Source organism: Hypanus sabinus, chromosome 3 (genome assembly GCF_030144855.1).
Source record: "Hypanus sabinus isolate sHypSab1 chromosome 3, sHypSab1.hap1, whole genome shotgun sequence".
In the NCBI taxonomy this organism is placed as follows: Eukaryota; Metazoa; Chordata; class Chondrichthyes; order Myliobatiformes; family Dasyatidae; genus Hypanus; species Hypanus sabinus.
The window spans coordinates 181,733,817-181,761,031 of NC_082708.1; the positions used below are offsets into that span (position 1 = coordinate 181,733,817).

Sequence of the window (27,215 nt, forward strand, 5' to 3'; positions counted from 1 at the left end):
CTGTACCTCCTCCCTGATGCAATCAGAAGAGGGCATGTCCTGGGTGGTGGTGGGTGGGGTGGTCCTTTCTGATGGCACTGCCTCACCGCTCAAAGGCCAGTTCCCGTAATAGAGCTGACTAAATTTAAAACTCTCTGCAGCTTACTTCGGTCCTGTGCAGTAGCCCCCCAACCCCCATTCCAGACAGTGATGCAGCCTGTTAGAGTGACTAGACAGAAGGTGATGAGTAGTTCTTCCAGCTTGCTTTCGGATTCATTGTGTCTTACAACCATACGTGAATATCTATGACCACAGCCAGCCGAGACAATGTTAAAGTGGCAGGCACGCGGGAACTCTAATGCAAGGCTTTTGACTTGGAGGAGAACCTGCAGGGATCTTAGCCTCCTACTTTTTTTTTGAAGGTAGTGGTTATGGGTGTGAGTTGTTCTGCTGGGTAATCCAGGTGAATAAACACAGCGAATCGTGAAGTCACTGCACATCCCAGGTATTGTGCACCAGCACTGAAGGGAGGCCAAGATTGCTCTATCTCAAAACCAGAAGAAAAAACTACTTTGAGGATGGTTTTGAAAATTGAAATTAGGAGCCTCGAACTGGTTTGATAAGGTAACGTCTCACTTGAAGTCAAAAATATTTCATCAAATGGATGACAGGATATATAAAGCACAAGGGAATCGCTCAGTGATAAAAGTGCAAATCACTGACGAAAGTGCAGGATAAAGTTTCAGCGACTGCTTCGTTCCAGTCAATAATGTGAATTTGGAAAGCGTGTGAGATAAGACATTTTGTTGTTGATGGAAGATTTCAGTTGCTGTGTATGCAGCTCAGGTACCTGCCAAATTTCTTTTCTGCCTGGTTTTCTCCCTCCTTAAAGGGGCTTGCGATATTCTGAAGGTGCAGTATCACTCCTAAATTAGCGGCTTCTCTCCAAGTCCTGAGGACTCATTCCCTACAGTCCAACCCCCTCTTCTCCCCCCACCCCCCGACACCAACCACAAATAATAACCCCACCACTCAATGATTCAGGAATAATTTCTTCCCCTCTGCCATCAGATTTCTGAATGGACAATTGAATCCATAAACACAATAAGACTTGGGAGCAGAATTAGGCCATTTGACCCTTAAAGTCTGCTCTGCCAGTTCATCATGGTTGATCTATTTTCCCTCTCAGACCCAAACTCCTGCCTTTTCTCTGTATCCCCTTGACTAATTAAGAATCTATCAATCTCTGCCTTTACCCAGTGACAAGGCTTGTACGGCCACCTGTGGCAACAAATTCCACAGATTCACCGCTCTCTGGCTAAAGAATTTCCTCCTCATCTCCATTCTAAAAAGACGCCCCTTTATTCTGAGGCTATGTCATAGATTATAGAATTCTACAGCACATTACAGGCCTTTCGGCCCACAATGTTGTGCCAACCATGTAACCAACTCTAGAAGCTGCTTTGAATTTCCCTACCACAGCCCTCTATTTTTTTAAGCTCCATGTACCTATTTAAGACTCTCTTAAAAGGCCCTATTGTATCCACCTCTACCAACTATCACCGACAGTGCATTCTATGTACCCACCACTCTCTGTGTGTAAAAACTTAGCTCTGACATTCCCCTTGTACCTACTCCCAAGTACTTTAAAACTATGCCATCATGTTAGCCATTTCAGCCCTGGGAAAAAGCCTCTGGCTATCCACACGATCAATGCCTCTCGTCATTTTATACACCTCAATCAGGTCACCTCGCTCCAGGGAGAAAAGGCCAGATTCACTCAACCTGTTCTCATAAGGCATGCTCTCCAATCCAGGCAACAGCCTTGTAAATCTCCTCTGCACCATTTCTATAGTATCCACTGTGTCCTCTGGTCTTAAACTTTCCCACTATAGGAAACATCCTCTCCACATCCACTCTACGAGGCCTTTCCCCATTCGGTAAGTTTCAATGAGGTCACCTCTTGTTCTTCTGATTCCTAGTAAATACTGGTCCAGAGCCATCAAACCCTCCTCATATGACAAGCCTTTCAGTCACGACCACACGACACTTGTTTCCTCTTTTTGCCCAACTTATTTAATTTAACATAAATAACTGTGTGTGTGTAGTTATGGCTGCACAACAACAGTTACTGAGCACAAGAGCAATATATACTGTATGTGCTGATTGTAATTCACAGTTCTGTCTGTAATTATGTCTTGCAACGTACTGCTGCTGCATAACAACAAATTTCATGACATCCTGCTTATCAGCTCATCCATACTGACCAAAATTACAATCTAAGCTGGTCCTACTGTGGACAATGAGCCAACTCATGAACATTAGCTCATCATTTTTGCTCTCTGTTAGCACTGCTAGTTTAATTTATAAATGTATACACACACTATTGTGCAAAAGTCATAAACACATATGTGTAGCTAGGGTGCCTAAGGCTTTTGCACAGTACTGTATTAATTTTATGAATTGCACTGTTCTAGAACTGCAAAAAAAAAAGTTCATGACGTGCATGATGATAAGCCTGATTCTGATATGGGTCTCTGTTGTGGACTGAGCATCTGAAGGAGGCAGGGAGAGAGGAATCATGGTTGGGAAAAGGAGAAAGGAGCGGGAAGCACCAGAGAGACATCCTGTAATGATCAGTAAACCAATTGTTTGGCATCAAATGACATTACCTGGTTTCTCAGGTCTGGGTGTGTCTGCGCCAATGCCACCCCTTACTCTGACACTCCTTCTCTGCCACCTGTCTTATGCCCCTCTCGCAGTGCTCCACCCTTATTGTTCCCAACATCCTTTGTTCCCGCCAGATTTACAAACTCACTCATTGCTCCACATTGACCCTAGCTATATATACGTGCCTCAGACTTCTGCACAGTATTGTATACTGTATTTCATTAGGTAATTCATAGCTTGCTTTTGTGTATTACTCTGTACTACTGGCAAAAAAAAAACAAGTTTCCTGACATATACCAGTGATATTAAATCTGATTCTGATTTGATCACATTTAGCCTATATCTCTCTAAACCTTTCCTACCCACCTACCCGTGCAAGTGTCTTTTATTGATTCAGGTACTGCACAGAATAGGCCCTTTGAGCAGGCTACCCAACAATTCCTGATTTAACCCTAGCCTAATCATAGGGTACTATACAATGACCGATTAACCTATCAACTGGTATGTCTTTGGACTGTGGAAGGAAACTGGAGCACCTGGATGAAACCCACGTAGTCACAGCGAGAACGTACAAACTCCTCACAGATAGCAGCAGCAATTAAATCCAGGTCATTGGTACAGTGTTGTGCTAAGCACTATGCTACCATGCCTTAACTATTGATATTGTACCACTTCCTGTGGCAGGTCTCTATATGTATCACTCCCTACGTAAAGAAGTTGCCCCTTGTTCGCCTTTTAAATCTTACTCCTCTCACCCCAAACCTCCATCCCCTGACTTTTGGTTTTCTCTCAGAAGAGATTTCATTGTAAGCTGTTGGGAGGTGCGATGATGTAGCAGGCAGTGCCGCTACCTCTCCACCCCTGAAACCCGGTTCATTGCTGCAGTCTTCTGGAGCAACAAGCAATCTGCTGGAGGAGCTCAGCTGTCAAGTGGCAACTAGGGGGGTGGGGGGATATAATTAGTTGTGTTTTGGGTCGAAAGCCTGCCACCAGGCCTATCTATTAGTATTGGATGGGAGAAAATTAATAATGTCAAAGTTCAAATTATCAAAGTATAAATATGTCACCATATACAACCCTGAGATTCACCTTTCTGTGGACATACTCAGCAATTCTGCAGAATAGAAACTGCAACAGGATCAGCCAGAGTGCAGACGACAACAAACTGTGCAAATGCAAATATAAATAAATAATAAGAACATGAGATAATGAAAAAAAAGAGTCCTTAAAGCGAGATCATTGATCATGGGAACATCTCAGTGTAGTTAACCCCTTTTATTCCAGAGGCTGATGGTTGAGGGGTGGTAACTTGTTCATGAACCTGGTGGTGTGAGTCATGATGCTCTTGATCCTTCTACCTGATAGCAGCAGCGAGAAGAGAGCATGTCCTGTGTGGTGGGGATCTCTGATGGTGGGTGTTGCTTTCCTGTGACAGTGGGTAGATGTGCTCAATAGCTGGGAGAGCTTTCCCTGTGACGTGGTAGGCCTTCAGACCAAATCTGAAGACCAAAACTGGCCAAGATTATCATCTGAGCAAGTCCTCTTTGCCCAGGTTTGACCCAAACCACTCTAATCCTTTCCTATCCGCGGACTTGTCCAAGTGTCTTTTACAGACATCCCACCTCTCCCGGAAGTTCCAGGAGTCTCCCACGTATTGATAGTGACTCTCTGACGCCCACAAATTATATACAATATCCCAGAAATCGATTTTTTTGAGAGCAAAAGAGACTGAACGAGAGAGTGAGCGAGAGAGAGTGTGACTGAGAGAGAGAGAGAGAGAGAGAGAGAGAGAGAGTGTGACAGAGGGAGGGAGAGAGTGCAACAGAGTGCACCATGGCAGTGTTCCAAAAATAAGAAAATATAAAACTACACTAAAGTGTACCTGTGCCTAATAGGGGTCAAAAATAATGACAGTGTTGCTCACTGCACTGTTTGCAACAGTGACTTTTCTATTGCCCATGGTGGGTTAAAATGTAAAAGACATGTTGAGGTTAGTTTAACAGGTGTTATTTGTTCATTAGCATAGCTGGTGAGCTGCTAAGGAGCTACTGTACTGCAGACATCCCGCCTCTCCCGGGAGTCTCCCACAAATTGATGGTGCTACCTCCCTGAAATGAGTTTTTGCAGGGTGGGATGTCTGCTTTTATAAGTGCTGTTATTACACTAGTCACAACCACTTCCTCTGACAGCTTCATGATACTGTACCTACCACACTCTGTATGAAGAAATTACCCCTTTCCTCCTCTCACGTCTAGCCTCTGCCCTCTAGCTTTTGATTCTCTTTCTTTACAAAGCCCTGGAAGGAATTTATTTGCAAAGAAGTGGATGGTGCGATGATGCAGCAGGTAGTGCTGCTACCTCTTCCACCCCAGAAACCCACTTTGATGCTGGTATTTGCTGGAGTAATGGACAATCTGCTGGAAGAGCTCGGTGGGCCGAGCGGCTTCTGTGGGGCCTGGAACTGTCAACGTGTCAGGTCGAAATCCTGCATGAGGCTTGTCTGCTGGGGTTGGATGGGAGAAATATGATGATGTCAAGAGGTCAGAAATGGAGCACAGGTACCTCTGAGTGTTGAAAAGCTGGTGGACTATCACAAAGAAAGGAAATATAGAAAATAGAATATAGTACTGAACTGTACAGGCCCTTCAGCCCACGAAGTTGTGTCATTCTATTAACCTAACCCTCCGTTGTTCACTTAACATATGTGTACATAAGAGTAGCTTAAATGTCCCTCAAGTATCCTGCCTTCACCATTACCTCAGGCATGCACTCCCTGCACTTACCACTCTCTGTGTAAGAAAACGTACCACCGATATCCCCAAGTACGACCTCTCATATTATCCATTTTCTGCCCTGGGGACAAAGTACTTGTTTCCTAGTCTATCTATGCTACTTATCATCTAATACAACTCTTATCAAGTCACCTCTCATCTTTCTTCACTCCAAAGAGAAAAACCCTCGACCTATCATCAGAAGACATGTTTTCTAATCCCAGGAGAGTTCTGGTAAGTCTCCTCTGCACCCTCTCTATAGCTTCCATATTCTTTCTAAAATGAGGCACAATTTCATAATGAATCGTTGAGTGGTGCACTGATCCAAGTGATTTTGCGAGTTGGCCAGCTGGAATCCTGGTTCAATGCTGGTGTCTGCTGGAACAGCAGATAGTCTGCTGCAGGAAAACAGGAGGAAATTAATGATGTCAGGAGGTCAGAAATGGAGTACATATGTCTCTGAGTATGACAAAGCCAGAAGACTATTGAAGAAATTGGAAAGAAATATACCATTAGGATGTTAAGTGTTTTAACAATAAAACTTTGGCAAGGATAGAGGCCTAAATTTATCAGGAGCACAGCTGAATGGCCAGCTGGGACTTGGTGAAACCATGCAGTGATCTTGCAGATACTGTATTTAATGACTTGTTAATGTGTTAATTTCTTGTAGTCAAAATCCTACAGACGAAGCCCTGTCAGTAATTTAATTAAATTATTTAATGTGAGCCAAAGGCAGGTGAGGAGAATTTGTTTTTGTTTTTAATAAACTGCACTGCGCTCTTGGAAGGATTGGTTAATATATTCTCAGTGGCCACTTCATTAGGTACACCTGAACACCTGATCATTAATGCAAAAATCTAATCAGCCAACTCAATGCATAAAAGCATGCAGACATGGTCAGCAGGTTCATTCGTTGTTCAGCCCAAATAATCAGAATGGGAAAGAATAGTGGTCTAAGTGACTATGGCTGTGGAATGATTATTGGTGCCAGATGGGGAGGTTTGAGTAACTCAGAAACTACTGACCTCCTGGGATTTTCACACACAACAGTCCAATTTACAGAGAATAGAGTGAAAAACAAAATGCATCCAGTGAGCGGCAGTTCTGAGGGTGAAAATGCCTTGTTAATGAGAGGGGTCAGAGAGGAATGGCCAGACTGGTTCACACTGACAGGAAGGCGACAGTAAGCCACATCAATCAGAATCAAGATCAGGGTTAGTATCATTGGCATGTGTCATGAAATTTAATGTTCTGCGGAGGTGGTCCATTGCAATATGTAATAATAAATTTAAATTACGATAAGAAGTATAAAGTAAAAAAGAAAATTAAATCTAAAAAGTGGTGCAGAAAGAGAGGAAAAATAGTGTTGAGGTAGTGTTCATGGGTTGATTGTCTATTCAGAAATTTGATGGCAGGGAGGAAGAAGCTGTTCCTGGATCAGTGAGTGTGTGTCTACAGATTCTCATAGCTCCCCTTGACGGCAGCAGTGAGAAGAAGTTATGTCCTGGGCGATGGGGATCTTTAAGGATGGACGCTGCCTTTTTGAAGCATCTTCCATGCTGGGGAGGCTAGTGCCCATGATGGAGCTGACAGAGTTTGCGAATTTCTGCCATTTTTTTTACAATCCTGTGCAGTGCCCCTCCATATCAGACGATGATGCAACCAGTTACAATGCTCTCCACTGTATATGTTTAGATTTTCGCGAGTGGCTTTCGTGACATATCGATTCTCCTCAAACTCCTAATGAAGTAGAGCTGCAGTCATGCCTTGGTTGTATTTGCATTGGTATGTTAGCTCCAGGATAGATCCTTAGAGATGCTGACAACCAGGTAAACCATAAGACCATAAGACATAGGAGCAGAGTTAGGCCTTCTAGCCCATTGAGTCTGCTCTGCCATTCAATCATGGCTGATCCCTCTATCCTGAGGCTGTGCCATCTTGTCCTAGACTCTCCCACCATGGGAAACATCCTTTCCACATCTACTCTGTCTAGGCCTTTCAATATTCGAAAGGTTTCAATGAGATACCCCCTCATCCTTCTAAATTCCAGCGAGTACAGACCTAGAGCCATATGAAACCCTTTCATTCATGGAATCATCCTTGTGAACCTCCTCAGAACCCTCTCCAACGCCAGCACATCTTTTCTAAGATGCGAAGCTCAAAACCGGTCACAATACTCAAGGTGAGGCCTCACCAGTGCCTTATAAAGCCTCAGCATCACATCCCTGCTCTTGTATTCTAGACCTCTTGAAATGAATGCTAACAGGGCATTTGCCTTCCTCACCCCCACCGACTCAACCTGCAAGTTAACCTTCAGGGTGTTCTACACAAGGACTTCCGAGTCCCTCTGCATCTCAGATTCCTGGATTTTCTCCCCATTTAGAAAATATTCTACACATTTATTTCCACAACCAAAGTGCATGACCATGCATTTTCCAACACTGTATTTCATTTGCCACTTTCTTGCCCATTCTCCTAATCTATCCATCCACCTGCATCCTACCAGTTTCCTCAACACTACCTGCCCCTCCACCAATCTTCATATCATCTGCAAACTTGAGGACAAAGCTATCTATTACATCATCTAAGTAATTTATATACAGTATAAAAAAAAGTGGTCCCAACTCCGACACCTGTGGAACATCACTAGTCATTGGCAGCCAACCAGAAAAGGATCCTTTTATTCCCACTCACTGCTGCCTAACAATCAGCCAATGCTCTAACCATGTTCATAGTTTTCCTGTAACACCACGGGCTCTTAACTTGGTAAGCAGCCTCATGTATGACACCCTGTCAAAGGCCTTATGAAAATCCAAATATACAACATCCGCTGCATCCTTTTTATCTATCCTACTTGTAATCTCCTCAAAGAATTCCAACAGGTTTGTCAGGCAGGATTTTCCCTGAAGGAAACCATGCTGACTTTGTACTATCTTGTCCTGTGTCACCAAGTACTCCATCACCTCATCCTTAACAATCGACTCCAACATCTTCCCAATCACTGAAGTCAGGCTCACTGGTCTATAATTTCCTTTCTGGTGCCTTCCTCCTTTCTTAAAAAGTGGAGTAACACTGGCAATTTTCCAGTCCTCTGGCACCATGCCAGAGTCCAATGATTTTTGAAAGATCATTTCTATTCCCACCATAATCTCTAATGCTACCTCTTTCAGAACCCCAGGATGCAGTTCATCTGCTCCAGGTGACTTATGTACCTTTAGGTCTTTCAGCTTTTTGAGCACCTTCTCTGTTGGAACAGCAACTGCACCCACTTCTCTTCCCTCACACACTACAACACAATATTAGGCATACTGCTAGTGTCCAACCAAATAGTCATGTTTTACAACGGTGGTGTGCAGCAGTGCATCTCTGAATTGCACAACACGTCAAACCTTGAAGTAGATGGGCTACCTTGGAGTAGATTGAATACTCAATTTGGTGCAGTCTTGCATTGATTCCGTTATGGTTATTATTCTACAATGGACTTATTGAGTATGCCCAGATGAAAAAGAATCTCAGGGTTGTATATGGTGACATATGTACTTTGATAATAAATTTATTTTAAACTTAGAACTACAGCAGCCAAAGACCATGAGAGTACATCTAGTGGCCACTTAATTAGGTAAAGGAGGTACTTAATAAAGTGGCCACGGGTAGAAACACCACTCCAACTGATAAAAGGCTGTTAGATAACAGGAAATAAATTGCAGAGATGTGAGATGGGGGAGTGGAAAGGCAGGGTGGGATGGGACTAAAATCTCAACGGGTCAGGCACCATCTATGGAGACATAGGGGTCAAGACCCAGAATGAGGACTGAGAGTGAGGCTGGAAGGTATCCAAGGGTAGAGAGCTGATGGGGTGGGGCTGAGATAAGCTGGTAGGTGATAGGTGAAGCTTCAGACAAAGCATTGGAGGAACTCAGCAAGTCAGGCATCACCTATGGAAGGAAATGGACAATCGGAATTCAGATCAGGTCCCCTCATCTTGACTAGAAAGAAACGGAATATGGACAAAATAAAGGATGGAGAAAGAGCTGGTGGGCGATGGGTGGGTCAGGTGAGGGAGGTGGTATGCAGGTGGGGAGGGGAGAGAGTGGGAATGATGCAAGAAGCTGGGAGGTCATAGGTCATAAGCTGGGAAGGAAAAGATGTATAATGACAGGTGAGGACAGTGGTCCATGGAGTAAAGGGAAAGGAGGTGGGGAGGGAAACGGAGGAAGGAGTGTGTGGGTGATAACAGCTGGAGAGGGAGAGAGAAGGGGAGCGATATGGAGTGATAAGGCTGGTGAAATAAGGGGGGGAAATGGTGGAACCAGATGAAGTAGGTTTCAATGTGCAGATGGAGTCATGAGGAGGAGGCGGAACTAAGACAGAGACTGGTAAATGATAGGTGGATACAGGTGAGGTGGGGGATGATGGGCAGATGGAAACAGGAAAAGGTGGAGACAGAGATTAGTAAGTAGTACAGTACTGCACATATATATAGCTAGGATGCCTAAGACTTTTGTACAGTACTGTATTTGTCAACGTGGAGCGGAGAGTGAGTTTGTAAGTCTTGCAGGAGCAAAGAATGTTGGGTATGGCAATGGTAGAATGCTGTGGGAGCAGTGTGGGGCAGGTGACAGAGAAAGAGTGCCTGGGGGTGGCATGGGTGCAGACACTCTCAGCCCTGAGACACCAGGCTAGGTCATTTGAGTACAAACAATTGGTTTATTGATCAATACCAATAAGCCAACCCCTCCCATCTTCTTTCCCCTTTTTCCAACCATGATTCCCCTGTCCTTGCCCCCTTCCCACTCTCAGTCCACAATGGAGACCCATATCAGAATCAGGTTTATCAGCTCTCATGTACGTCAAGATTTTTTTGTGTGGCAAAATATAAAATTACTACGTTACTGTCTTAGTGCTGTCTTGTGTGCTAAGACTTTTGCACAGTACTGAGGTGGGAGATGATTGGCAGATGGAGTAAGGAGCTGGTAGAGTTAAGAGACAGAGATTGGTAGGTGAGAGGTGGAACCAGGTGAGGTGGAGTTTGTTGGGCTGATGGAGTCAGGAGGAGTTGGAGCTAGGAGACACAGGCTGGAGGTGAGAGGTGGAACCAGGTGACATGGAGTTTAATGGGCAGATCCTGTCAGTTGGAGGTGGAGATAAGAGACAAAGATTGGTAGGTGAGAGGTGGAACCAGGTGACATCGAGTTTAATGGGCAGATCCTGTCAGCTGGAGGTGGAGATAAGAGACAAAGATTGGTAGGTGGAACCAGGTGAGTCGGTGTTTGATGGGCTGATGGAGTCAGGAGGAGTTGGAGCTAAGAGACACAGGCTGGAGGTGAGAGGTGGAACCAGGTGAGTCGGAGAACATCTGGAAGATGGAGAAAGGTATGGAGAGAAGGTCAGGAAAAAGGCTGGTAGGTGGAAGCAATGGGACCGGAGAGAGGCGGAGGCTGGAAGCTGGTAAGTGGAATCAGAAAAATGTACGCTGATAGAGGTCCATAGAAGTGTTGGTAATGAGTAGAAAGAAGGGGTGCCATGCTAGAGTGCTGGTTAGTGTGACACCATTACAGCTTGGGGTGTTGGAGTGTGGAATTCATTTCCGGCTTTGTCTATAAGGTGTTCGTACGTTCTTCCTGGTGCTGCATGGATCTCCTCCGGGTGCTCCAGTTTCCCGCAACAGTCCAAAAGATATATTGGTTTGGAAATTATTTCGACATCGTAAATTGTCCTGTGATTAGGCTGGTGTTAAATCGGTGGGAAGCTGGTTAGTGCGGCTCATTGGGCTGGAAGAGCCTGTTACTCACAGTATCTCTAAGTAAATAAGGAAGTGGGACTAATCTTTCTAAAAATCAGCATGGATTCATTGGACAAGTGGTTCTCTCATTTATTTTATTCGTTTCAGTGAGAATTACAAAACTTGACTTTCAAACCCTTGAGTGAGAGACTTGATCAAAGCCTTTTATTGATGGGCTGCAGTGTTTCAGTTTAATTGTGAGCCATCTCCAGCAAGGACACGGCTTCGTCCCTCTTCACCTGCATTTGATTACCGAGCAAGTCATTTCTTTCCCTCATATTACAGAGTTAGTAGCGACATCTGCTCAGCGTGTCATTAACATGCGAGCGTGCCCTGACATGACACACACAGCATGCTGGGTGGCCGTAGCTTCAATTAGAGAAGCACATAAACTAGAGGCTTATTTTCTCACTGCTGGCAGTCAGACAACAAGCCTCTAGCTGCCTGGTTTGGAGGGGCTGCTGCACAGGATTGCGAAAAACCTGTGGAAAGTTGTAAACTCAGCCAGCTCCATCGTGGGCACTCGCCTCCCCAGCATCTGCGATTAAGGACCCCTGGGACATGCCCTTTTCTCATTGCTGCCATCAAGGAGGAGATACAGAAGCCTGAAGACATACTCAACGTTTCAGAACAGCTTCTTCCGCCATCCCATTTCTGAATGGACGTTGAGCCCATCAACACCGCCTCATTACTTTGTTTGCCCTTTTCCCACTAGTTAACTTATTTTTCTGTATATTTCATTTTGTAATCTTTATTTTTTTATTACTATGCATTGCAATGTACTGCTGCTACAAAATTTCTCAACCTATGCCGGTGATATTAAACCTGATTCTGATTCAGCTGAGGACCAGAGAACAGCAGAGTTATAAAAATTCATTGCCAAAGGCAGCTATTCGATTCATCACATGTGCGTCAGTTTGTCTAAACCAGGGATTCCCAATCTGGGGTTCACGGGCCCCTTGCTTAATGGTGTTGGTTCTTGGCATTAAGAAGTTTGGGAAGCCCTGGTCTGGACTAGCCCCGTAGGTCCCACCACTGACTGTCCACCAACGGCACTGTTTAGCTGTGCTGAGCATTTTGTCCCTACCAGCATTTCAGCCAGCGTGATCCGAACCCTGCCCACCCAGCCAACACCGAGTTGATGACCATAAGGAATAGGAGTAGGATTTGGCCATTTGGCTCATTTAGTCTGATCTTCCATTTGTTAACAGCTGATTATCTTTTTCCTCTCAACCTCATTGATGCTCTTGCAACTCCAGAACCTATCAGCCTTTGCTTCAAGTATACTCGGCAACACACACACACACAAAATGCTGGAGGATCTCAGCAGGCCGGGCAGCACCAATGGAGGGGAATGAACAGTCGATGTTTTGGGCCGAAACCCGTCATCAGGTGGCCTCACAGCCAGCTGACACAGTGAATTCCACAGATTTGCCACCCACTGTCTAAAGAAATTTCACCCCTGTTCATTTATACCTGCATAAACCCCTCCAGGACCTGCTTTGTCTCCTCTGCTCCAAGAACTGCAAGCTGAACTATCCAGTCTTTGATCTCCTGACTGCAACACTCCATCCCAAGCAATACTTGGATCCAGATTCAGATATATTTATCACATATATATTGAAAATTACAGTGAAAAGTGTCAATTGCGTTTATAGCCAGCACACCAAAAGGATGTGCTGTGGGCTGCCTGCAGGAGCCACCATGCATTCCAGCGACAACTTAGCATGCCCACCCTATTCAGCAGAACAAGACAGGACACAACACAACAAGCAAGCCCCTGTCTTGGTGAATCTCCTTTGCTCTTTCTGAAGAGTAATCCCTCTTGTTAAAGATCTCTGTCACAACGAAGGGTCTCCACCCAAAATATTACCTGTTCATTTCCCTTAACAGGTACTACCTGGCCTGCTGACTTTGAGCTTTTGCATAAATTTTCCTCATTCCTGCCAATCTGCTTGATGATCTTCAAAATTCTGAGTAAATATATAATCAAAACATGTATATGTTACCAGATACCTCCTTAAGATTGATTTGCTTGTGGGCAGTTACAGGAAAAATAGACAAATACAATAGAATTTACAAAAGATACACACATAAACAAAGACTGACAAATAATCAATATGGAAAAGAAGACAAATTGTGCAAAGAAAAAAAAAATGCTGAGAACATGAGCTGCAGAGTTCTTGAAATTGAGTTTGTAGTTCATAAAATCAGTTCAGTGTTGAGGTGAGTGAAGTTATCCACGATGGTTCAGGAGCCTGATGGTTGTAGGGTAATAACCGTTCTGAACCTTATGCTGTGGGAACCAAGGCTTTTGTAGCTTCTGCCCTTTGTAGTTGTGCAAAGTTTTCATATATCTGATTAGAATGTTGTATATTATTAATTCATGATAGGATAAAAGAGCAGAGGCTGTTCAGCCCATTGAATCTGCTTCACAAAAGTTCAAAGTAAAATTTATTATCAGAATACATACATGTCACCACGTACAACCCTGAGATTCTTTTTCTGTGTACATATTCAGCAACCCTGTAGAAGAGTAACAGCAAACTGTAAACATCAGAAACAAAAAGCTGTAAACAAACTGTGCAAATGCAGTTATAACTAAATAGCAATAAATAATAAGCATGAAATAGCAATATAACAGAGTCCTTAAATGAGTGTGCTATGCCTTTTTTGTTCAAGAGCTTGATGATTGAGGGCTAGTAACTGTTCTTGAACCTGGTGGTGTGAATCCTGGAGCACCTGTACCTTCTACCTAATGGCAGCAGCAAGAAAAGAGCATGCCTAGGTAGTGAGGATCTTTGATGATTGATGCTGCTTTTCTATGGCAACGTTTCATGTAGATATTCTTAATGGTTGGGAGGGTTTTACCTGTGATATACTGGGCCAAATACACTATTAGTAGGATTTTCCACTCAAGGGCAATGGCGTTCTCATACCAGGCTGTAATGCCCCCAGTCAGCACACTTTCCACCACACATCTATCGAAGTATGACAAGGTTTTTGATGACATGCCAAATCATCACAGTCTTCCTAAGGAAGCAGAGCAGAAATCATGCTTTCTTTTTAATATTTATAAGATGGGTCCAGGAGACATCTTCTGAGATAGTGACACCCAGGAATTTAAAGTTACTGACCGTCTCCACCTATAATTCTCCAATAATCGCTGGCTCAAGAACCTCAGGTTTCCCTCTCCTGAAGTCTACAATCAATTCCTTGGTCTTGTTGACATTGAAGGTTGCTGTAATTTCACCATTCAGTCATGACAGACGTTCTCGATCGCATTGTTCTGCCTTCTCCCCGTAATCCTTAATTGCCTTCCCAGTCACGGGTAGAGGAAATAGTCTTGTTTCTCAAAGTGGGAATATCAAATATTCCAGGGCATAGTTTTATAGTGAGAGGGGCCAGAATAAACTAGACTTAAAGACAATTTGTTATTTACACAGTGAGTGGTGGGTTGCCAAGGGTGGTGGTAGCAACAGGTATAATAGCAACATTTAAGAGGTACACATGCAAACTGCTGGAGGAATTCAGCAGGTCAGACAGCGTCAATGGAAAGGAGTAAATAGTATGTTTCAGGCCAAAACCCTTCATCAGACCTTGGCTCAAAGCATCAGCTGTTTATTCATTTCTGTTGATGCTGCCTGACTGCAGTGTCCCACCAGCATTTTGCATGTTTTGCTCTGGATTTCCAGCATCTGCAGGATCTTTTGTGTTTAACATTTAAGAGTTATTTGGATAGACACATGAAGAGGCAAGTGAGTTGGCATGGTGGTCGGCACAACATGGTGTGCTGAAGTTCAAAGAGAATTTGTTATCAACTGTTTATTAGGAGTCATAACTTTAAGGTGGTTGGAGTCAGTGGAGGTTTGAGATCAGAGTTTTCCTTCTCCTAGATGAGCTACCAACCACAGCTGATGAGCCCAATCTACCTGAAGTGACAAATTTTAAGGCACCAGTAACCCGCCTTTGCTCCTTCACAATAGACAATAGACAATAGGTGCAGGAGTAGGCCATTCGGCCCTTTAAGTCAGCACTGCCATTCAATGTGATCATGGCTGATCACCCACAATCAGTACCCCGTTCCTGCCTTCTCCCCTTATCCCTTTACTCTGCTATCTTTACGAGCTCTATCGAACTCTTTCTTGAAAGCATCCAGAGAATTGGCCTCCACTCCCTTCTGAGGCAGAGCATTCCACAGATCCACAACTCTCTGGCTGAAAAAGTTTTTCCTGAACTCCGTTCTAAATGGCCTACGCCTTATTCTTAAACTGTGGCCTCTGGTTCTGGACTCACCCATCAGCGGGAACATGTTCCCTGCCTCTAGCGTGTCCAATCCCTTTATAATCTTATATGTTTCGATCAGATCCCCTCTCATCCTTCTAAATTCCAGAGTATACAAGCCCAGTCGCTCCAATCTTTCAACATATGACAGTTCTGCCATCCCAGTAATCAACCTCCTGAACCTGCGCTGTGCTCCCTCAATAGCAAGAATGTCCTTCCTCAAATTTGGAGACCAAAACTGAACACAATACTCCAGGTGTGGTCTCACCACGGCCCTGTACAGCTGCAGAAGGACCTCCTTGCTCCTATACTCAACTCCCCTTGTTATGAAGGCCAATATGCCATTAGCTTTTTTCACTGCGTGCTGTACCTGCATGCTTACTTTCAGTGACTGATGAACAAGGACACCTAGATCTCGTTGTACTTCCCCTTTTCCTAAGTTTACACCATTCAGATAGTAATCTGCCTTCTTGTTCTTGCCACCAAAGTGGATAACTGCACATTTAACCACATTAATATGCATCTGCCCACTCATCCCACCTGTCCAAGTCACCCTGCATCATCCTAACATCCTCCTCATATTTCACACTGCCACCCAGCTTTGTGTCATCTGCAAATTTTCTAATGTTACTTTTAATCCCTTCATCTATTGTAAATAGCTGCGGTCCCAGCACCGAGCCTTGCGGTACCCCACTAGTCACTGCCTGCCATTCTGAAAAGGACCCGTTAATCCCTATTCTTTGTTTCCTGTCTGCCAACCAATTTTCTATCCATATTAGTACCCTACCCCCAATACCATGTGCTCTGATTTTGCCCACTAATCTCCTATGTGGGACCTTATCAAAGGCTTTCTGAAAGTCCAGGTACACTACATCCACTGGCTCTCCCTTGTCCATTTTCATAGTTACATCCTCAAAAAATTCCAGATTAGTCAAGCATGATTTTCCCTTCGTAAATCCATGCTGACTCGGACCTGTCGGTAGAAATGGTTCCACCAGGCTTAGTAACGAAGCCAGACATGAAGGCCAGGAGCTGGACTTGGTTGTCAGAGGCTATTTGAGATGCACATGATTGGGAGCATTTCATAGGAGGTGGGAGCTTATCCCCACTACACCCCTCGCCCCCCGGCTATGACACCTTAAGGAAACTATTTTGTATAACTCTATCAAATCTCCCCTCATTCTCCTACACTCTAAGGAATAAAGTCTGAACCTATCCAACCTTTCCCATTAACTCGCGTCCTCAAGTCCTGACAACGTGCTTGCAAAATTTCTCTGCACTCTTTCAATCTTATAAACACTTTTCCTGTAGGTAGGTGACCAAAACTGCACACAGTACTGCAAGTTAGGCTTCGCCAATGTCTTATGCCCCTAATAGAACCCCTGTACTCATCACTTTGATTTATGAAGGCCAATGTGACAAGAGCTTTCTTTATGATCCTCTCTACCTGTGATGCTACATTCAGTGAATTATGGACTTGTATACCTTGCTCCCTTTGTTCTACCACACTCCTCAATGCCCTAATGTTCATGGTGTAAAACCTACCCTGGTTGGTCCTTCCGAAGTGCAACAGCTCTCACTTGCCGGCATTAAATTCCATCTGCCATTTTCAGCTCATTTTTCCAGCTGGTCCAGATCCCTCTGCTAGTTTTGATCAGAATCAGAATCAGGTTTAATATCACTGGCATATGTAGTGAAGTTTATTGTTACGCAGCAGAGGTCTATTGCAATCCATAATAATAAAAGCTGTGAATTATATTAAGTATAAATAGACTGTATATTTAAAAGATAAATAAGTAGTACATAAAGAGGCGAATCAAGTAAGGCAGTGTTCATAGGTTCAATGTCCATTCAGAAATTGGATGACAGAGGAGAAGAAGCTGTTCCTGAATTGTTGAGTGACTTCAGGCTTCTGTACCTCCTCCCTGTTGGTAACAATAGGGAGAGGGCACGTCCTGGACGATGGTGTTTTTTTTATGACGGGTGCCACCACTTACAACCCTCCGTAGCTTATTTTGATCCTGTGCAGTACCTGCCTCCCCCATACCAGACGGTGACGCAGCCAACTGGAATGCTCTCTATGCTACATCTGTAGGAATTTGCGATAGCCTTCCTCGCCCCGAATCTCGGTGTTTTCTGCAAATTTGATGAGCTAGTTTACCAGGTTATCATCCAGATTGTTGATGTAGATGGAAAACAACAATGGACTCAACACAGATCCCTGCAGCACACCACTAACAACAGGCCTCGGGTCAAAGATGCAGGCATTACCACCACTCTCTTACTTCTCCCGTGAAGCCAATGGCCAATCCAGTTGGCTACCTTAACTCGAATGCCAATCGACCGAATCTTTATGACCAACCTCCCATGCGGAACCTTGTCAAAGGCCTTGCTAAAGTCTATGTAGGCAACTTACATTTCCTTGCCTTCATCCACTTTCCTGGTAACTGCCTGAAAAAACTCTATAAGATTGGTTAGACACAACCTATCACACAGAAAGCCATGTTAACTATTCCTGATCAGCCCGTCTATTCAAATACTTAAATATCTGGTCTCATAGAATACCTTCCAATAATCTACCCACTACTGGTGTCATAGTCACTGGCCTATAAATTCCTGGTTTATGTAATTAGCTGTCCTCTAATCCTCCATCACTTCACCCGTGGCTAAGGACATTTTAAGTATCTCTACTAGGATCTCTGCAATTTCTTCACTTGCCTCCCACTGAGTGTGAAGAAACAGCTTGCCAGCCCCTGGAGATTTACCCACCTTACTTTGCCTCAAAACAGCAAACATCACCTCCTTTGTAATCTCTATATGGCCCATGACCTCACTGCTACTTTGTCTCACTTCTATAGATTCTGTGTCTGTCTCTGAAATAAATACAGATGCAAAAAATGTATTTAAAATCCCTCCCATCTCCTTCAGCTCCACGCATAGATTACTACTCTGGTTTTCCACAGGACCAATTTTGTCTTTTGCTATCCTTTCACTCTTAATATATCTGCAGAGGCCCTTAGGATTCTCCTTCAATAGTTAAATAATTTCATTTAATATCAGAGAATGTATACAATGTACAATCTGAAATTATTGTTCCTCGCAGACATCCACGAAAGAATGAGTGATAGAAAAGACATTAGAACCGAAAAGCCCCCAACTCTCCCCCTCCCATGCACAAGCAGCAGCGGAGCAACAGGTCCCCTCTCCCCCCACTTACTTCAGCAAAACAACATCAGCACCCACCAAGCAAGCAATAGCAAAGCCCCCAAGAAAGACCATGATCTGCAGAATAACGAACAAATGTTCACCTGACAATTCAACATACCGCATGCTCTCTCTCTTACCCTAATGGAGAAGCAGAGAGGTGTCATATACACAGGTGTCAAAAAGCGAGAGATTTACAGTGCTAACATCTGCCGCATCCCTTTTTTTTTCCATCTCAAGAATCGGCAATAAGCTCTCCCTCACCTATGAAAGAAAGAGAGCGAGCGCGCAGTTGGTCGAGTGCAGAGCCCCTGACGGCTGATCCACTGATCCCAATATTCCATTTTCTATTGTGACTCTTCAGTCAGCGGCAACGGCTTAGAGTCAACTCTTCCTCAGGGCCATGAAGCTCAGAATCCCGAAGGTGCGCTCAGCTTCTGGGCTGCATCTTTGGGATATCGAAGAACGACCGGTCAGTGAGCCCGGGAGTGGGTCCCATCACCACTAAGAACTAAAGTTTGAGTGTAGCTCTAGGTCAGGGTCTTTGACAGAACCCCACCCACTTTGAAAAGGTAAAGGAGAGAAGTTAAAGGTAGAAATTAAGCTGCTTCTGCATATAAACTCAAAGTCACTGACTAATGCCATTGTAGCTCCACTCACCTGGTCTGCCAGAGCAACCTCATACCTTGTCTGCCTTCGCCTTCTTCGAGCCTTCCTGATTTCCTTCTTAAGTGTGCTCTTGGTTTTCTTATAATCCTCAAGTACTTCAGTTGCTCCTTCCTGCCAATACCTCCAATGCACTGCTTGCTTTTTCTTAACCAGGATGTTGAAATCTCATGAAAACCAAGGTTAGTTAAATCTGTTATCCCTGCCTTCTATTTTTACAGGAACATATAAACTGTATTCTCAAAATGTCACTTTTGAAGATCTCCCGTTTACCAAGTACACCTTTGCCAGAGAACAACCTGTTTTAATCCACAGTTGCCAGATCCTTTCTGATACCATCAAAATTGGCCTTCCTCCAATTCAGAATTTCAACCTGTGGACCAGACCTTTCTTTTTCCATATTTACTTTCAAACTAATGGCATTACGGTTGTTAGATGCAAAGCCTTCCCCTTCACAAACATCTGCAACCTGCCCTGCCTCATTCCTAGTAGGAGATCTAGTATCACATTCTCTCTATTTGGGACTTCTGTGTACTGATTAAGGAAATTTTCCTGAACACATTTGACAGACTCGATCCCATCTAGCCCTTTTACAGTATGGGAGTTCCAGACAATATGTGGAAATTTAAAATTACCTACTAGTACAACCTTATGTTTCTTGCAAACGTCTGCTAACTCTCCGCAAACTTGCCCTTCCAAATCCTGTACACTGTTGTGTGGTCTATAAAATAATCCCATTAACGTCGTCATACCATTCTTATTCCTCAGTTCCACCCATATACCTCAGTAGTCAAGCTCTCCAGGCTGAGCTGGTCTGAACGCTGCTATGACATTTTCCCCTACAAGTAATGCCTCCCCTCCTTGTCCTACCCTCCTGCAACCAAGTCTCACTAATGGCTACAGTGTCATAATTGCATGTGCTGATCCATGCCCTAAGCTCATCTGCCTTTCCTACAATATTCATTGCATTGAAGTGTGCACAACTCAGAACATTAGTCCCAGTATGCTCAGCCGTCCAATTCCTGTAGGCTTAATAATTCTTTCCCCAGAACCACTATCTGCTCTGGATGTGGGTATAAATGTCAGCTTTTGCCATTTTCCAGCTTGCTTGGTGAGTGAGGAAATTGTGAGATGTTTCATTGAACAAATCAGGGACCATAAATGTCGTGGTGGTAAGGGAGTAGTATCTGAAAAGAATGCAAGATGTTCAGTTTTATCCAAAGCTTGTCGTTGTTCTTCCACAGAATGTCGGTCCGTCTTGTTGTCCATAATGACCACCACACTGGAACAGCTGATTCAAAAAGGTGAAGAGGAGGAGGCTTGCGTTCAATTGCTCAGCAACATCCTGGAGGTTCTCTACGATCAGGATGTGGTATGTACTGATCAGATCCTGCTACAGCTGGGGAGCCTAGGGATGGAGGGACCCTCCCATCCAAAGAGGATATTGAAAGATAAAGATTAGATTCATGCGTATTTCAGTCATGTACACTGAAATATGTCGTGAAATGTCTTGTTTTTTGCATGAAGTCATATCAGCAAGGTGTGTGCTTGGCAGCCCACATCTGACAACAACACAGTATACCCACAACTCACTGACTGTAACTGTACACCTTTGGTATGTGGGAGGAAAGCAGGTGAATCCCGCATGGTAATATGGAGAATGTAACAGACAGCAACAAGAATTGGACCTCAATCTTACAGCTGATGCTATAAGAACCTCTATGCTACCGTACCACCCCACTCAAACATAAGTGTGACCCCCCCTCACCAGAGCTTGCTTGCTAACATGGCTAGTCAGATCATTCTGCTGTCAGCCAGGTGAGTCAGCCAGGAGCAGGCCCCCTTTCTAAACGATACACGTCTGAGGTTGGTGTGATTTGGGATTCATACAAACAGGACCGTTGGGAATTCTGATCAAAGGAACCTTGATTTAAGCAAGCATTGTGTAAATACTGTCCGTGCACAGTTATCAGTCGCCAAGAAATATCAGATCTCCAGCATAAAATGATATAGGACACTCAAAGCTGCTGCGCAGGTTGACTGTGTGGTTAAGAAGGTGTATGGTGTATTGGCCTTCATCAATTGTGGAATTGAATTTAGGAGCTGAGAGGTAACGTTACAGCTATATAGGACCCAGGTCAGACCCCACTTAGAGTACTGTGCTCAGTTCTGGTCACCTCACTACACGAGGATGTGGAAACTATAGAAAGCGTGCAGAGGAGATTTACAAGGATGTTGCCTGAATTGGGGAGCATGCCTTATGAGAATAGGTTGAGTGAACTTGGCCTTTTCTCCTTGGAGCAACAGGAGATGAGAGGAGACCTGATAGAGGTGTATAAGATGATGAGAGGCATTGATCATGTGGATAGTCAGAGGCTTTTTCCCAGGGCTGAAATGGCTAACATGAGAGTAGGTACAGAGGAGATGCCAGGGGTAAGTTTTTTACGCAGAGAGTGGTGAGTGTGTGGAATGGGCTGCCGGCTAAGATGGTGGAGGCGGATACAATAGGGTCTTTTAAGAGACTCCTGGATTATGACAACGGGACGCGGTTGTACCAGATGGTGGAAGAGGCGACTACAGACATGAAGGCCAGAGGTTTGCCCATCAGTGTCACCAAAATGAGGGAAAGCCTGACTGAGGAACTGTCCCGCTCCGCTTGGGAAATAGTGTGAGAATCGAGAAGGCAGGAGACGGGAGGAGGCTGAGAGAAATATGTCAGGAAGAGACCGGGAGTTTCCCAAAGACAGTCGTCACCCCCTTCAGAAGAGCCATAAGGTTTAGCTAACTTTAAAAATGTTGAGAAGCTAAATGAAAGCAAAAGTACACGGTGATATACCTATCTTGAGAAATACTTATTATAATGCGGATTTTATATTACTTTGTTGTTATTCTTTATTTGCTCACTTACTCCTTTCTCCCCCACCAAAATGAGAATTTATTTATTTATTTATTTATATGTGCGCGTGTGTGTGTGTGTGTGTGTGTGTGTGTACATATATGTGTATGTGTGTGTGTGTATGTATATGTGTATATATATAGGAGTACACAGGGAAATCTTTTCTGTGTAATGGATTTGTTCACTGACTTTTATGAATACTGCATCGGGGGCTCTCAACTCACAAGTAGGAGGGGTTATCCCCCACAGCTAAACATTTCCTCTAGCTCAATGCAGGGTCATCTACTAGAGACCTCAGCCTTGGAATCACACGTTCATTGCCATTTTTGTTATTATCTGCGTTTCCTGGATCATATTTGTTCAGGGAGTAGATCGATTAAGTTTTATCCTAATTTCAATGGTACATTGACAGATAAATACAGATGGCTAAGGACAAGGTAAAATTCATTTCTTTTGATGTCAATGGGCTATTAAATCCAATCAAACGTAAGAGAATTTTATTCAATTTGGAACAATTTGATTCATACTGGGAAAAATGGTTTAACTAAATAATGCCTCATAGGCATGACTTTATTCTCACAAATCAATGAATCTGTTGTAAAAACAAAAGATCACTCCCTACTTGTACATAGTTCTTCCCTTTTGCTTGTTTTTTCTCTCCACTCTTTTCTATAAGTGTGTACCTCAGATAAACACTTTGTGGAGATTTGTGATATATAAAATATGATATCTAGGTACAATGTCTGAAACACATCTTATGAAAATGTTTGATGATGAACTTAAATAAAAAAAAATACAAGAAAAGAAGAGTAGAGGACTATGGTCCCTAGATAATTCTAAAGTAAGTACACATTCAGCACAGCATCCTGGGCCGAAGGGCCTGTATTGTGCTGTAGGTTGTCTATGTTTTCTAAATTCAAAAGAAAAGAGAAAAAAATAAAAGGGTCCATTACAATTAAACCAGTCTAAATCTGCACATCAATGTTGGAGCTCATTTCTGTATTGGTTGGATGTACCAGTTTATTCACAATGCTGAATTATCATCACCAATCACCGGTAGAACTTCCCTTCTTGAACTCCTTCATCTCGCAAATCACTTCCTGCATTAAGGTCTTTCCTTCAGATAGGATCCTCCGGACGTCTTCCCTGATTCACTCCTCTCCACATCTCCTGCCAAAAGACCATGAACCCGACTACTGTCCATCAGAAATCTCTCTCCATCCAGCTCCCACCACCCTGATTGGCTGACACACACACTCCTAAGTTGAACACCATAGCTCCTTATCTTCAGCTGAAACCAAAACATTCTGCCAGCAGGACACGTTGCTTTTACAGAAAACCACTAAAATAAAATACCCAACAGCATAGAAATCTTAACTAGGGCATTACAGGAGCAGCACACACACAATGTTGGAGGAAATGAGCATATCTGGCAGCACCTATGGAGGTGAATAAACAGTCAAAATTTCAAGTCAAGACCCTTCATTGGGACTGATTAAAAGGGAGTATATGTCAAAATAAAAAGGTGGGAGGAGGGGAAGGAGTGCAACCTGGCTGGTGATAGATGAGGGGGAAGTGACGCAAGAAGTTGGGAGTTGATAGCCGGAAGAGGTAGATGGCTGAAGATGACGGAATATTTATTTATCTATCTATCTATCTATCTATCTATCTATCTATCTATCTATTTATTTATTTATCTCTTTCTTTCTTTCTTTCTTTCTTTCTTTCTTTCTTTCTTTCTTTCTTTCTTTCTTTCTCTTTTTATTATTATTAATAATATGAACAAAATACAAATGATATATTAATAAAGAAATTACAAACATACAAATTCCCATTACAGATGAAAAAATACATAAGCAATGGTTACAGTATAAATGAGTTTACCAAAACATGAACCATACAGTATATGTATGAACATGGTAAGTCTAGATATTTTGTAATATATGATATAAAAAAACAGAAAAAAGAAAAAATATATATATAATGCAAAATTCACTAACCTACTGATCTAATAACTAATAAAGAAGAAAAAAGATGCAAAAAAAGAAAGAAAAAAAAGAAAAACTAGAAGAGAAAAAAAAGGGCTGTTTATAATATCTCACAAGAATACATAATCATCAATGTCGTCAACTCCGGTCCTCTCAACATACATAAGCTAAAAGCTGGGAAATCAAATGAACTTGGAACAGGGTAATATTACATCATATGAAAATATTGAATAAATGGTCTCCATATATTTTCAAATTTAATAGAAGTATTGAATACACCACTTCTAATTTTTTCTAAATTTAAACATAACATAGTTTGAGAGAACCAATTAAATACAGTGGGAGGATTAATTTCCTTCCAAGATAGATCTTCTAGCCATCAGAGTTAGAAATGCAATCATTCGACAGGCAGAAGAAGATAAATGCAGTAAGTCCATCATTGGTAAACCAAAAATTGCGGTAATAGGATGGGGTTGACGGAATCTGATCGGACAGGATATTGGACTGTGGAAGAAAGAGAAGGAAGAAGGGAATCGGGGGAGGTGATGAGCAGGTGGGGTGAATAGCAGAGGTAAATGGGGAATTAGAATGATTCACCTGGTCTCACCTATCACTGCCAAGTTCATATGTCACTCCCCTTCCCCACTCATTCACCTTCCCCCACACCTGGTCTCACCTATCACCTGCCAATTTGTATTCCTGCCCCTCCCGCCAGCTTCTTACTCTGGCTTCTGCTCCCTTCCTTTCCAGTCCTGGTGGTGGCTTTGAGCCCATTGCTGTTTCCCTCTCCATAGACGCTGCCCGACCTGCTGAGTTCCTCCAGCATGTTGTGTGTGTTACTCATGGACAATAGAAAAATGGAGGGCTATGCAGGATAGAAGCCTTGATTGATCTTAGAGCAAGTTAAAAGGGGGAATCTAACACCAGAGGACACAGCCTCAGAATACAGGGGCGTCCTTCTTGCATGGAGATGAGAAGGAATTTTTGTTTAACCCAGAGTAGAGAATCTGTGGAATTAGGCATTGGGTCTATTTAAAGCAATGGATTAATAGATTCTTGATTAGTCAGGGCATGAAGGGATAAGGCAGGAGATTGGGGCTGAGAGGGAAGATGGATCAGCCATGTTGAAATGGTGGAGCATACTCGGTGGGCCAAATGACCTGGTTCTGCTCCAACGTCTTATGGTCAGCACAACATCATGGACAGAAGGGCCAGTACTGTTTGTTCTATGTCCTAAAGCGTGGACGCTTTAATGTTGAGCCATGAAGAGAGAGAAAGATCAGTTTTATTGTCAGTGATATATGTCGTAAAATCTGTTATTACAATGCACAGCATAAAAATCGCTGTGAGATAAGTAACTAAATAAATAATGGAAATAAACCAATAGTGTTTATGGACCTTTCAGAAATCAGATGACAGAGGAAAGAAGCTACTCTGAAATCATTACGATAAATATCAATATTTATTTGAGAGAAAGGCTCTGTTTGATTCCAGTCCTGCTGAAGGGTCTCAACGCAAAACAGTGACTGTTTATTCATTGCCATAGATGCTGCCTGGCCTGCTGAGTTCCTCCAACATTCTATGTGTGTTCCTCTGGATTTCCAGTAAATCTACAGAAACTCTTGTGTTTGTGCATTTGATTCCAGTAATATAGTAGTCTGTTTTCCCCAGAAATAGCTCAACAAGCCAGGCAGTTTAGGGATAGTTAGATGTGGATAAACAAGGGGCCATCAACAACATGAGATTAAGAGTGTTTACCCCCAATGTATGTATACATATGTGTTTAAATTTTCCAAAACCTCAGTGTTCCATCACCAAGTGAATATTGAGTGTTAACAAATTATTAATTCCAAGCACAAGGACAGGCTATTTGTATCATTACTATGTGTTGATTCTCTAAAACAGTTCATGTACTTCATATTGTTTTCAGTCCCTGTTTCCCTGGACTTCCATCTGCCAAGTATTTGTTGAAATCCACACTAAAAGCCTCTGTGTACTCTGCATCACCTTATGTATTTTTGATTTTTTTTGTGTTAACCACCTGGTCCCGTATTGCCACACGGAACTCCTCTGTTACAGGGAAGACTCTCCAACTCTGAGCCAGGCGTTCCATGCTTCCCTGTCGACACCTATTCTGCTCATTATTATTTGTTTATTTGTATTTGCACAATTGGTCTTCTTTAGCACATCAGTTTTTGCCCATCTTTGTTTGAGTGTATTTTCTACTCTTTTTCTTTGTATCTACCATGAATGCCCCCAAAAATTAATCTTAGGGTAGTATATGGTTGTATGTATGTACTTTTATAATAAATGTACTTGGAACTGTTCAGTATGGTGCAGGGGGAAAGGAAAGGCAAAATAGATACAGAAGCACAAGAGATTCTGCAGATGCTGGAAAACTTGAGCAACACACATGAAATCCTGGAGGAACTCGGCAGGTCAGGCAGCGTCTATGGAGAGGAATAGAGAATCGATGTTTTAGGCAAAGACCCTTAGAAGATAGAAGAGTACAGCACAAGAACAGTCCATTCAGCCCACAATGTTATGCCAAACCAGCTAAAAAGCAAATCAAGAACACCCAAGCACTCATCCCTCCCACCTACATAAGGTCTGGAAAGGAAGTGGGAGATACAGAAGGCTGAATATCCTACATCCAGTCTTGTCATTCATATTTTTAAAGTTTATACTTTTTATAAGTGTGCTCGTGGTGCACATCTACAGGTCTAAGTGTTGTGAGAATCAGGTGGAAGATGGATTATGATCCCAGGATGCCGCCTGAATTAGAAGGCATGTGGTATAAGGAGAGGATGGACAAACTTGGGTTATTTTCACTGGAATAGCACAGGCTGATGAGAGACCTGGTGAAATTTGTATGATTGTGAGAGGCATAGATAGACAGCTGATGTATGTTTCCCAAGTCGAAACGTCTAATACAAAATCACATGTTTTTAAGGAAATGGGAGATATGTTCAAAG

General features: G+C 43.1%; 1 protein-coding gene across 1 annotated transcript in view; it reads left to right on the top strand.

Annotated features, from left to right (window-relative positions):
* Positions 1-27,215, top strand: part of LOC132391940 (dedicator of cytokinesis protein 2-like) — a 1,209,929-nt gene that overhangs the window by 413,882 nt on the left and 768,832 nt on the right. Inside the window, exon 26 of the mRNA XM_059965744.1 lies at positions 20,601-20,728. Within this exon, the coding sequence (XP_059821727.1) occupies positions 20,601-20,728 (128 nt within the window). The remainder of the gene's footprint in view (positions 1-20,600; positions 20,729-27,215) is intronic.